General features: G+C 41.8%; 2 protein-coding genes across 5 annotated transcripts in view; both read left to right on the top strand.

The window, feature by feature from the left end:
* The window catches only part of rgs17 (regulator of G protein signaling 17), a 385,251-nt gene that overhangs the window by 96,197 nt on the left and 276,114 nt on the right, over positions 1–12,940 (top strand). The window lies entirely within an intron of this gene.
* The window catches only part of map3k21 (mitogen-activated protein kinase kinase kinase 21), a 32,959-nt gene that overhangs the window by 14,452 nt on the left and 5,567 nt on the right, over positions 1–12,940 (top strand). For all 4 annotated transcript variants that reach the window (XR_014602132.1, XM_084076855.1, XM_084076856.1 and 1 more), the window contains 7 exons: positions 1,224–1,404; positions 2,881–3,029; positions 3,927–4,102; positions 8,101–8,341; positions 9,572–9,694; positions 11,886–12,036; positions 12,672–12,766. Coding sequence is in view for 3 of the 4 variants with exons in the window: in XM_084076855.1 (XP_083932981.1) it covers positions 1,224–1,404; positions 2,881–3,029; positions 3,927–4,102; positions 8,101–8,341; positions 9,572–9,694; positions 11,886–12,036; positions 12,672–12,766 (1,116 nt within the window). In the remaining variant the exon portion in view is untranslated. The remainder of the gene's footprint in view (positions 1–1,223; positions 1,405–2,880; positions 3,030–3,926; positions 4,103–8,100; positions 8,342–9,571; positions 9,695–11,885; positions 12,037–12,671; positions 12,767–12,940) is intronic.

Raw genomic sequence — 12,940 nt, 5'->3', positions numbered from 1 at the left:
TTTGGGGAATTTGTATTGTTTTTAGTCATTCACAGCATTTTTTGGTACAAATCCGGCTCATCTCGGTATACAGCATGGACAATTTATGAACTCTAATATTGCACTGATGATTGGAATTGATTTAAACCGTTTGATAATCCGGTCAAACAGGAAAATAATAGCCCCTAATACCAACACTTATTCCTATAATTGTTCTTGAATGGAATGTCTTTCTGTGCATGTTTGGCCCTTGTGGGAGTAATGGTGACAAATGAAAGTATTACAATAATAGCATGACCGATAGATGTCCTATTGATGTCGTATTAAGCACGCATGTTCTAGCCCAGGGTTCAGATAGTGAATATGCAACCCGTCAATCAGTCCCATATCTGAGGAATGTGATGCGCTGCCTCTGACATTCCAGCACCTCCAGTTTTCTAATTGCCTTGTTAATCATGCCTACACAAAGCATGTCATCTATACACACAAAGAATACCCGGAATTCTGCACAGCTTGTAGAGTAGGCTACAATCGCTATTCGCATGACACATGGAATTGGAGCTCTTTGTCACTTTCTTTGGGACCATTTAGGCTACCTCTCCTCATTAACATGAATAATTTCATGAATCAAAGTGTGGCAAGGTGCTCAACACTGTTGAAATGAAATATTATGTGAATTGTTTATTGAAATTGGTTTTGAATGTAATGACATTGTTTTTATAACTTACATTTTTTAATGGAATAGAATAGAATAAGTCTAATAGCTCTCGTCAATACAGTGCATAGTAACTTTGTGGAACCTGCTACTTCACCTTTGACCGGAAACGGTGAGCGAGGTGGATAGACTGAAATATTTTCTTTCTGTAGCTTTTTTTCTTTTCTTTTCTTTTTTTAAACCAGTAAAGTGTCTCTAGTATAGTGTAGAGGGGGATGGTGTTACAGGGGAGGTATGGATGGAGCAGATCTGGAGGAGTTTTAGGTCCTCAGGGGGTTTTGTAGGGCTGTCAGCCTCATGTTTATGCAGTTATAAATCCCTCGTAACACTGATGGCCACGTCCAATATCGGCGATCATCTACTCACCTGCCTGTTTGTCTCTCTCTTAACCCCACATCCCACTATCTCTCTCTATTTCTTTGGACTTCACCTCTCCCTTTCACTCCATCCTTCCCATCTACCACCATCTCCTCATTAAACTGTAATTTCCCCTGTTTCTCAACTCTCCCTTTCCTATTTCTCTCCTCAGTTTTGTTACTTGAAACAATTGAAAATGATGACATCGGCAGGAAGACATTGAAGATCACAGACTTTGGCCTGGCCAGGGAGTGGCACAAGACCACCAAGATGTCCGCCGCGGGTACCTACTCCTGGATGGCCCCTGAGGTCATCAAGTCCTCACTGTTCTCCAAGGGTAGCGACGTGTGGAGGTACCTGCCTGCCGCCAGGCCAGCATATCTTCACCATGCCTCCATCAGTTCTGTGCTTCCTTTTCTTTTTACCCACTCTCCTAATTGTTATTGTCTCTGCCAGGCCAAAGGCGTTGCAGAGATGTTTTTTCCCCCGTCCGTCCGTCCGTCCGTCCGTCCGTCCGTCTGTCCATCTGTGTACAGCTAATATCTGGCACCGTTGGCCAGATCGGCGTGAAATGTGCACGCACACCCTCTGGAAGCCAGAGCAGAACTTCTGCCCCAAATTCTTAACATCGGTGTGTTATAGTGCCCTCCACGCCCATTTCCACCTGACAAGTTGGGCCGCCATGTTGCGGTTTCTTTGCAAAACAGTTTTTGCTACTACTTCTACCGATTTTGTCCAAATCTCACTCACTCAAATTGGCACATATTATCTCTGTAGTCATTTGATTGAGATGTATCTGTCAGATTTTGGGGATTCTATTCCGATTGACTTTAAAAGGTTTCTGGAAGGGCCTGTTTTGCACGACATGCTGCAAGTACCGCTGGACCGATCGGTGGGAAACTTTGCACGCACACTCCCAGTAGGTCAAGAAAGATTCTCCACCCAATTTGTTTTCTTCAAATCGGCCATTTATAGCGCCACCATGAGACAGATCTTTGCAAAACAAATTTTTTTTGTTACTACTGCTACAGATTTTGATGATTTTGATTTTGTCCGAACCTCACACAAATCGGTATACATTATCTCTGTAGTCTGTCACATTTCTCATATTCCATTCCGATTGACTATGATTGGCTTCCAAAGTTTGTGGGGGTGGCCCGTATTGCACAAAATGTCACATCAATGAATGCAGTGCATAAAAGGGACACAGAAAGACAGCTACAACGTCTGCTCTGACAAAGCCCTCGACACTATGACTCAGACATATCGGCTGAACCTTTATTTCATTATCTATAAATGCACGGAATCTCTGCATGTGTGTCCGACCGAACGACCGCGAACTTGACGTGTGTGTCCCATATGACATGGGGGCGTGCAGCGCTGAGTGGCACATCGGTCGCACCAGCGCTTTCCGAGAACCAAAAACCACAAATATCTGTATTCGTCTGTCAGTGATCCACATTGGAGCCACACCGTCATTAGTCTTGTTTCACATACTGCATTTTTTTTTTAAATCTTTCCCTCTCCTCCTTTTCTGAACTTATCTAACTTTTTTGATGCAAGATGCTTCTCTGTGCTCTTTATTTCGCTTTTCCCATCGTTAATTTCTTTTTGCCAATCTAATATCATCTTAGTAATGTTGTCATCATGATATACTGTATTACAGTAACAGTGGAATCTTCTGTCTTGAACTGGTGATACTGTGCTTTTAACTGCTGCCAATTGGTATTCTAACTGATGATATTAGTTTATAAGTTAACCTGTGGGTGTGTGTGTGTGTGTGTGTGTGTGTGTGTGTGTGTGTATGTGTGTGTTCATTCATTCTCCAGTTATGGTGTGTTGCTATGGGAGCTGTTGACAGGGGAAGTGCCATACCGTGGGATAGACGGCCTTGCCGTGGCCTACGGAGTGGCAGTCAACAAGCTGACACTGCCTATCCCCTCCACCTGCCCTGAACCCTTCGCCAAGCTCATGGAAGGTATGCCGAGAACAGATGCATTCTGTACAAGGATTATACTTCTAGTTGACATGCAAGTGTGTGTTGCTTTTTGTTAATAATTACTATAATATATTGGCTTGCCATCGATGCCCTTTTCAAGCATCAATAATCGGGAAGTTGTCCCGATGATTATCAATTATGCTGACACATTTCACCTGAAGTGAAAATAGTTGGATTTAGCTCTAGCTAAAACTTACTCTATTGAGTAAAAGAAAATGAAGCAATGCTTTTAGACAAAACGTATTCATGCAAACAAAATAACAAACATTGCCTCTCCCTTGCATTCAATCTCACATTTCCTCGACGGAGTACATGCTTGTATGTAAGCATGGCTAACAGTAAGTTAAACATGCCAATATTTAAAACGGACGAGACAAGTAGGAGAAAATCAGGACACCGCTAACCTTCATACAGCAACATACACTCTTCATCCTCTCGCTAGATGTATGACATTGTAGAATGTGTAATTTGCATGAGTCTGGTTTACATGTGTAAAGACAGCTATTCTTTATTGTATTGTAAAAAGCTAAGAAGGTGGACTTCATCTGTCCATCTGAGAATATATACTGTATACCTACAGTAGTAACCCAATTGCAAGCACTGTTCGGTCCGATGGGGGACTATGGAATGCCCTGCAGCAAGCTTAGTAGTTTATCTAACACTTGTCTGAGGCAGTTTTAGTGCTGGAACCAAGATTTGCTAAACCTTTTTGTGGGTTAGGTTCTTATTTTGATACTTCAGCAGGAGTGTAATTTTAATGACAAAACAGGAATTTTACTGGCCTGGACAGTAAAACAGCTGGATGAATGTAGGGCAAACACCTGGAGCCAACATGTCTGTTTCTCTCTAAATGTTTGCTGTGTGCGCACATTGCAGAATGTTGGGACCAGGATCCCCATGTGCGTCCGTCGTTCTCCTGCATCCTGGAGCAGCTGTCGGCCATCGAGGAGGCAGTGATGGCCACCATGCCCCAGGACTCCTTCCACAGCATGCAGGACGACTGGCGCGTGGAGATCCAGGAGATGTTCGATGAGCTCAGGACCAAAGAGAAGGTAGACCGTGGGGACTAGGACATGCATGGCACATGCAGTGCACCCTCACTCACATTTTCTCGTACACACACACACGCTAGTGATGTGTCGTTCACGATCGATTCGTTCAAAAGAACCAGTTCATTTGCCGCGAACGAGAACGAGCTCGTTCACTTTCTGAAACTGTTACTGTACGTTCACGCGCGACGTTTTAAAAAACAAACGCTCCCGCGATGGTGTTTTACACACAATGTAAAACATTATATTACATTTACATTACAGTCATTTAGCAGACGCTTTTATCCAAAGCGACTTACAATAAGTGCATTCAACATAGGTAGGGAACGAAACTACTAATCACCAGAAGTCTTAAGTGCATTTCCTGCAAAAACAAGCAACCAAGAGTATACCTAGCGCTAAGGTAAAAGTGCTATATATCAGCTACCTACTTTCTTAAACAGATGAGACAAAATAGCAAAATCAAATGAGCACAAGCTAATACATACATTACATTACATTAACCACTTTAGCCCTATTTTATACCTAGGCTATTTGAAAATAGCAGATCTACAAGCTCGCAACGCGTCGCATGTTGTGAGCTTGTAGATCGGCTATTTTCAAATATGTTAGTACTTTTACTTTTGGTACTTCAAGTATATTTTTGATGCCAATACTTTTGTACTTTTACTCGAGTAAATTTTGAACACTAGAATAGCGCTACTGAGCGAGAACGTGAACGAATCATTTGAACGAATCATTGCCGTGAACGAAATCGTTCGTTCACTGAAATGAACCTTTTTTCCCACCACTAACACACACACACACACACACACACACATCTGTTGGGAATGTTGACATCCTTGTTCCTCTGTTCAGACCTTCTCAAAACGTAAGGACCTCATGAACGTATTATTTTTGCTGCATGTCCTACTCACTACGGCTGTGTTTTGTGGTGATGGATGATGGTACATAACTGGGCTCTACCACTTGGGGACGGCTTTCAGCGGCTTTACATTTTTAATTGGTTGCTTTCAGCGGGCGGGCTAATCGCGGCCTCCAACAAAATGAGCCATTTAGCGTCAAGGCGCTTTCGCGCACTTCCCCTCGTTAAGATCTTAATCTGCTTCCTGTGCAGGTCTCCCGTCGTCGGCTTAAAGGGAGGGGTTAATTAGTGTTTGGAGAAGGAGCGGGATCAGCACACTGATCTGGGCTGCTCAACGGTAGCACTGGATAACGGCCATGCTGAGAGCCCTGTGGCTTTTGTTCCACCGTGTCGAGGTTAAAGGGAGATTTCGGCTCTATTTAGAATTTTAGTTTCATTTTTTTTTCCCCCGTAGTAACTTGCCTGTTTGTTCCTACTTTGGCATTCCCCATTGCTCGATACGGTTGGCATTTGCCACAAGCTGTTTAGTGTGTGTGTGGGGGTGGTGGGTGGTGGTGGGTATAACCACCAAACTATAATAATCTTTTCTCTAAATGTCTGGGGAGTCGAAGATGACTGCTACCACTATACCTTCTTGACTACAGAATAAGGACTGAGGACAGATTTTCTCTACCAGTTCTTGTTTCTTGTGCAAAGCAGTTGCACTGCTTTACGTAATGAAATATTTCGTAGTAATCAATGCAAACAGCCATGTCGTTGTATCATATTGCCATCCCCTACTTGCCATCACACAAATCGTATATATATATATAATTTATGTAAACATTGTGCTGGATATGAAAACATTGACTAACCGACGGGGAAAGAAAACCTCACTTTGCCTTAAGTCTCAGCTAAAAGTGTTCTCACAGTGATTTCATATGGCTTTTGTAGAATTAGCCGAAAACATGACAGCGTATTTCCTGCAAACAGCCTGCAGTAATCTGTGTCTAGGTGGGTGGCTCCGGGGCTTTGATTGTAAAGCCACTGCATGGAAGTCATCCAGTTAGGATTATTATTATTACTCAGCACAGAGCAATTGACAGGAGGTACAAAAAGGGGGGATAAATGGTTAAGCAGCATCTCATGAGAAGATAGAACGCTGTGCGGCTATGTAACACTGAAAGAATTTCTATGCTGTAACTAATATAACACAGCTTGTATAGAAGGAATGAACTTGTACGTACATGACTTGTGCATGAAATGGCACTTATTAGAAATTGTACATTATATATCACTATTTAAAAAATTGTGGAAATAGCCTATCTACAAGCTCACAACGCATTGCGATGCTACACGTTGTGAGCTTGTAGATTGGCTATTTCCAGTATTAATGTTTTCTTAAAAGTGTTAAGTTATTAAATATGTCAGTGATTTATTTGTATATTTAGGGTATTTGTCATATCCGCCCCTGTGCAACTTCAAAGCCTAAAACCCAAACAGAAATGGAATCTTTATTCATATGTCCCGGTGTTCAATGACGAAAACACAATTGAATCATTAATCGCAATTATTTGTGTGACAATTAATCGTCAGGTGAAATTTCATAATCGTGACAACCCTATATATCACGGTACTCATTATTCGATTTCCAACAAACTAATGTGAGGTCTCGTCACCTGTCTCTGTCCATAAAGTCAACTAACTCATGTTAACCGTCCAGCCAAAGATTTTTCAGTCAGAGACGCGCTGTCGTACCCTGCCAACACTTGACTTCCTTTAGTTCTTACTGCCTGTAACCCTTAAGTGTCCATCTGTCGATCCAGAGATCCACTCTAGCCCTGCATAAAGGTATCTATCTGTTTGACACAGCAGGCCTCACAGCAGCGAAAGTTGTTCTTTCCTTCTTTAGCCTTGTCGTTCCATTTCTCTGATCCCTGCGTGCATTAAACACTTCAACCCTCTATGCTTAGTAAAATTGTATATAATTGGTACTTGGTCCGCTCTTTTCTCCCTCTACACACCAAATCTCTTTGTCGAAAATAGCCAATCTACAAGCTCGCAACACGCCGCAAGCTTGTAGATCTGCTACATTTGCAGAATGTTCGCCTCTAGAATAGGGATGCTAGGGTTCGAGGGGTTAAGGAATTCAATTTCAGAGAAGATGAAGTGACGCCGGCTACCCCAACAGATGAATTCTCCTTGCTTGACCGCTTTTTCTGTCCCTACTTGTCTTTGTGTCCATCTGCTCAGGAGCTCTGTTGCATAGCCATCCAGTTGAGCAGCCATCAACTGGGTGAAGCTGAATCTGAATTCCCCCTTGCGGGATTAATAAGGTCTACACATTGTACTATTACATTTGGCCCCAATCAATTTGGGATTAATCTGTATCAGTTACAGTTCAGATTATTCACTCAATCCCAGACTAGTATGCTTCATTTTCTATTACGTTCCAACTGTGAACACCTCTCAAAAAAACTGCAGTTAGTTTCACAACCGCCATTTGGAGTTAGGTTGGATTTTTGCAATACTCGGCCTTAATCGTACACCGGATTTGAACAGGTCTCTGAATTGACAGGCAGACAATATTAAACGACTCAGATCCAGTGGTGTAAAGTAACTAAGTACATTTACTCAAGTAATGTATTTTTACTTTACTGAAGTATTTCCAATTTTCAGTACTTTTACTTCTACTCCACTACATCTCAGAGGCAAATATTGTACTTTTACTCCACTACAATTATTTGAAAACTTTAGTTACTTTGCAGATATACATTTTTACATTATAAAACAAGCTTTAAGCACTTTAGCCCTATTTTATACCTAGGCTATTTGAAAATAGCCATTCTACAAGTTCAGTAGATCTTGTAGATCTTGTAGAAAAGTACAAAAAGTACATTTTTGTACTTTTACTTTTGGTACTTTAAGTATATTTTGATGCCAATACGTTTGCACTTTCACTCAAGTAACATTTTGAACACAGGCCTTTTACTTGTAACAGAGTATTTCTACATTGTGGTATTGCTACTTTTACTTAAGTAAAATATCTGAGTACTCCTTACACCACTGCTCAGATCATGGCATCGGAAGCACACACAAAAAGAAAAGCCCAAAAAAGGGACATTCCCTGCTAACCTGCATTTCTCCACTCCCCCAGGAGCTGCGTTCCAGAGAGGAGGAGCTGACGCGATCGGCGCTGCAGCAGAAGTCCCAGGAGGAGTTGCTGAAGCGCCGGGAGCAGCAGCTGGCCGAGCGGGAGATCAACGTGCTGGAGAGGGAGCTCAACATCCTCATCTTCCAGCTCAACAAGGACAAACCCAACGTCAAGAAGAGGAAGGGCAAATTCAAGCGCTCCCGCCTCAAGCTCAAGGACGGCAACCGCATCAGCCTGCCCTCCGGTTAGTCAGTCTGCTGCGTGTGGGAGTCCCTCCAAAAAATGTGGTCATTTTGCAGTGGTGTTAAGTAACTAAGTACATTTACTCAAGTACTGTACTTAAGTACACTTTTGAGGATTTTTTTTACTTTACTGGATTATTTCCAATTCCCAATACTTTTACTTCTACTCCATTACATCTCAGAGGCAAATATTGTACTTTTACTCCACTACAATTATTTGAAAACTTTAGTTACTTTGTAGATTTTGAATATTATTAGAAAACACACAAACCACTTCAGCCCTAAATATATTTCAGCCATTTGAAAATAGCAGATCTACAAGCTCACAATGAGTCGCATTGTGAGCTTGTAGATCTGTTTAAGATGAATTTATGAAGTGCGTCGGAAGCTGCTCTTGCAGGACAAAAATGATGCACTTCGCTGTCGAGCAACCCAAAAGCGTCATGCGATGAAGTATAAATCAGCCATCAACACATTGAGTGCCAAAAACGGTCCGGACCGTTTTTCATAATCCTAACATGGTGTGCCAAAAACGGTTATGGCCGTTTTTGGGGAAAAATATGAAAAAAAAAAAAAAAAAAAAAAAAAAAAATTCAATTTTTTTTATTTTTTTTTCTTCACAGCACCAGGAGATATCATTTTACGAAGATTTAGACTCCAATCCACCTCCTGGTTGAGTTATGACTTCAAAAGCCTGTATCTCGGCTCCTGTGTACTTTTTGTTTTTACGATGTATTTTCGACTATTTTCAACTGGCTGCAACTATGGAACGGATTACCGAATGTTTTTAATCTTTTTCCCCGGATTGTACGAGACCTCTATGTGTGTGTAATGAGGGGATCACCGTGAGGACGGTCATCACTGAAAATGTTTTGTGACTACTTGAAAAAGGTCCAAAAATGGTTAAAATTCCAGGCACTGGAGGTACCCTGTTTTGAAAAACCCCTGGCACTCAATGTGTTAACACCTTTTAGGTGCCAGGGAGTAATTGTAAGTCACTGGAGGGCTGTACAATACTGGGAGTTGTACAATATTTACATTGTTAAACGTGAGCATACAGAGGATTAGAGTTGGTGGTGTTTTTGTCTCCGCCATGGCGAGAGAGTATGTTTTTCTACCTGTCCCTCCGTCCGTGTGTGTGTGTCTGTGTCCGTGTGTCCATCTGTGAACAGCTAATCTCCCGCACCGTTGGCTTGTTCTAACCGCAATGTACATGTGCTTGTGTATTGTAGACTTCCAACATAAGATCACGGTGCAGGCGTCCCCCTCCATGGACAAGAGGCGGAGCCTTCACAGCACTAGCTCCTCCCCTCCCAGTAGCCCAACGCCCATCCCCAGACTACGAGCCATTCAGCGTAAGTCTCCCCTAATACCACTCACCTCCTCTTTTTATGCATTCTGGTGACTCTGTACTCGTTGATTATGTATTCTTTACTTGAACCATACTTTGTATGTTAGATGTGTGTGACACATGTGTGTTTATGTGTTAAGGCAACATTTTGCGTTTGTATTCTGTACTCTCGATGAGTTCCACTTAGTGGCGATGGCATGTTCACTGGCAAGTAAAGAAAAAAGGTACAATAAAGGTAAATAAAATATGTAGAACTTCATTCATTTCAGTCATTTCTTCATCTTTGTTCAGGGCCAGGGTTCAACTACACATGTAGTGTTGTAGTTTCATGGAAGTCAACCGGTTAATGAGTCAGGTTTTCTTCACTTAATGGAAAGTTTTCTTTTTGGGCACTCAAGGCTTTATCTGACATCAGTGATATAGAGCTCAAGAGCCAAAAGCTTTGAATGTATATGGGACGAAAGAAGGATTTGGCCCCAAACATGATCCCACATTGTTCTTTTTTATGTAGTCAAATGGTTCCATATAGAATTGACGAAGGTTCAATATGGAACCATTTGGTTGTAAGAAAACATGGGGGTTCTTAATAAAGTATCTAGAATGTACTTTAACCCAGTAAAGACCCAAAAGATACATTTGGTGTCTCCCTGGAACAATGTTTTTCCAACCATTTAAGCTTTTTAAATGTATGGATTACATTTGTTTTTCTTCTGAAATAATTTTGAAAATGTTTTTAAATGTTTTTTCTTTTAGTTCTGAAAAATCCTATTTTTTAATCTTTTGAAATATATACGGTGTATACTGTATATCTTTTTGTAGGAAACGTAAAAGAAGGGATACGTACTCAACGACCCCTGAAAATGGTTCCGTGACCCGGCGATGGGTCCCGACCCACTGTTGGGGAAACACTGCTGTAGCCTGTAAGCTGCAGCATGTACACATGTACACAGTGCACGTACAACATATATGTTTCCTCTCCTCAGTGACGTCCCACATACAGAGGGACAGTTTGTATGTTTACCAACAGGAAGTGGATCTCACCAGCGAGTTTACGGCCCACTGTGGGTTCAGGAACAAAGGCAAGCTTCTGGCTACTCGGACGCAAGTGTGGGTGTGGCCATGATGTTTGCCGTGGGCTCTCTGGCTAATGGCATCGCCTGTTGCGTGTGATGGTTGACTAACTCCTTTCCTTTGACAATGAGAAGGATTCCGGGTGCTCATTGCCTAAATCGTTCATGGCATATTGTGTGTGGGTGGGGGGGGGGGGGTGTTTGTGTTGATTGGAGAGTTCTTCCTAAAGTGTGGATTCTAACAGCTTCCTTTGTGTGGTGATGGCTACATTTGTTTTCACATGATTTACATTTAGTCTGAAATGATTTGCTGTTCCTAACCACAGTTTGTTTTGAAGCTCCAGGTTTAAGCTGTGGCGTGTTTAACAGGATAATAATGGAGGTTTTGGCTGCAGACCTGGGTCAGAGGGCTGTTTCACATTATTTGAAATACTCATCTGAGAGCTCAGTTATTTTAAAATTGAAAACTCGAGTCCAGTTTGCTAAAACTTTCACATTAACCCATAAAACGTACATCCAAAAATAATGCAAACTTTGAGCATTCTGGACAAAAAAAATACGTCCATCAAGCTTCTTTGACCCTCGTCTGTCATTGATGGAACCTGTCTTCACTAAACTGGCAGTACTGTCATAACACCCCCAATGTTTTTTAACTACTGGTTGAAAATATGGCTTTGGGAATTGGAATTCCCTGAAATAATATATATATTTAGTTTTTTAAGTTAAGGCAGTGTATTATACTTTTAAGACCATCTGGCTTAAATGTTCTGAAATTCAATAACCGTCCTCCTGCGCCTCATGTTCAACCAGTGTGCCTTATGGCCTCTCAGCCTTCAGAGGCCATACTGGTGTGGTCGTAATGCCTATTTAGCCACAACATTGGAGCTCTTTGAGCATTTTAAAGAAGTTGTAGTCCTCGCTTTCACCACACACGGGAAGAAACCCCATTTTCACTATTTAAATACTGTCCACCACTTCCACATCGAGCTCCAAAAGTGGATATTACAGGCGTATATTATTAACTTATCTAAATGAGATTCCCAAGTACTGTACCTACCGCAGCCGTCATGCAGCCGTTGTCCTTGCGGTAACATTCACTGTGTTGTGGTCTGTCTGTGTTGATAGTCACCCTGGATGAGAGCAACCGTACGTGGGGACGCAGCACCCTCTTCAGGCCAGAAGAGTTTGACGACGTGAAGAAGGGAATCAAGAAGAAAGGGAGGACCTGGGGTCCCAGCTCAGTGCAGAACAAAGACAGGCCCACTACTGCCGAGAGGTAGAGATAGCTCACTCACTCTAACTCTCTCTATATATATATCTATGAATAGCTTACAGCTGTGAGTCAGCATATCTGGGATTTTTTTTTGTGATTTACATCATAGACAAATAGTTTTTCTTTTTTTTCTTCTTTTGTGTAAGTTGTTGCCCATGTTTCCCCTCCCCCTGTAACGTGTGGAGTGCCCAAGGTTCAATTTTGTGTCCAACTCCAATCCTATTTCATTTTATATACAGTGCTTCCTCTTGGCAAGATGTGTAGGCACAACATCTCCTTCCATTATTATGCAGATGATTCACAATTATATATTCTGGTGAAGCCAAACAACACTACAAACATGTCCTGTTTATTTAACAGATGAAAAGAACATGTCGCTCCTATTTTAACTTCCCTACACTACTTGTTTTGTAGATTGTACTTATTCATTTAAATCTGGTTTTACAAGACAATAATGTCGAGCAGTTTCTGGCTTCCAGTGTTGCGTGGATTGCCAAAAACAAAGGTAATCATGTAAACACATATTCTTTAGACACACACACACACACACACACACACACACACACACACACACAGATGTCCTTTGATACGTTTCTTTTGGGTAATTTGTGTGCCTTCTGTTTGTGTGTCCCTGTCAGAGTGCGGCCTCTGTCTGATGGCAGTAATCCCTGGTCCACCAGCCTGGTCAAATCTCAGAAATCTGTTCCTCTGGCCGCACTGTTCACTGAACAAGGTGAGTTGGTTAACACAGATCTATTTAGTGTAAGTCTACTTTTTAACAAAACTACTCGCCTCTTCAGACTCCACCTTAGCCCATAGCACTTGCCGTAGCACTTGCCGTAGCCTTGACAACCTTGCAAGCTTATGTAACTTAGATAGCATGTTATGTAGACAGATGCCATGTCAT

Source organism: Gymnoscopelus microlampas (genome assembly GCF_963454915.1).
Source record: "Gymnoscopelus microlampas genome assembly, chromosome: 13".
In the NCBI taxonomy this organism is placed as follows: domain Eukaryota; kingdom Metazoa; phylum Chordata; class Actinopteri; order Myctophiformes; family Myctophidae; genus Gymnoscopelus; species Gymnoscopelus microlampas.
The sequence above is the reverse complement of the archived record's forward strand: the minus strand, read 5'-3'. Positions and strand labels throughout refer to the sequence as shown.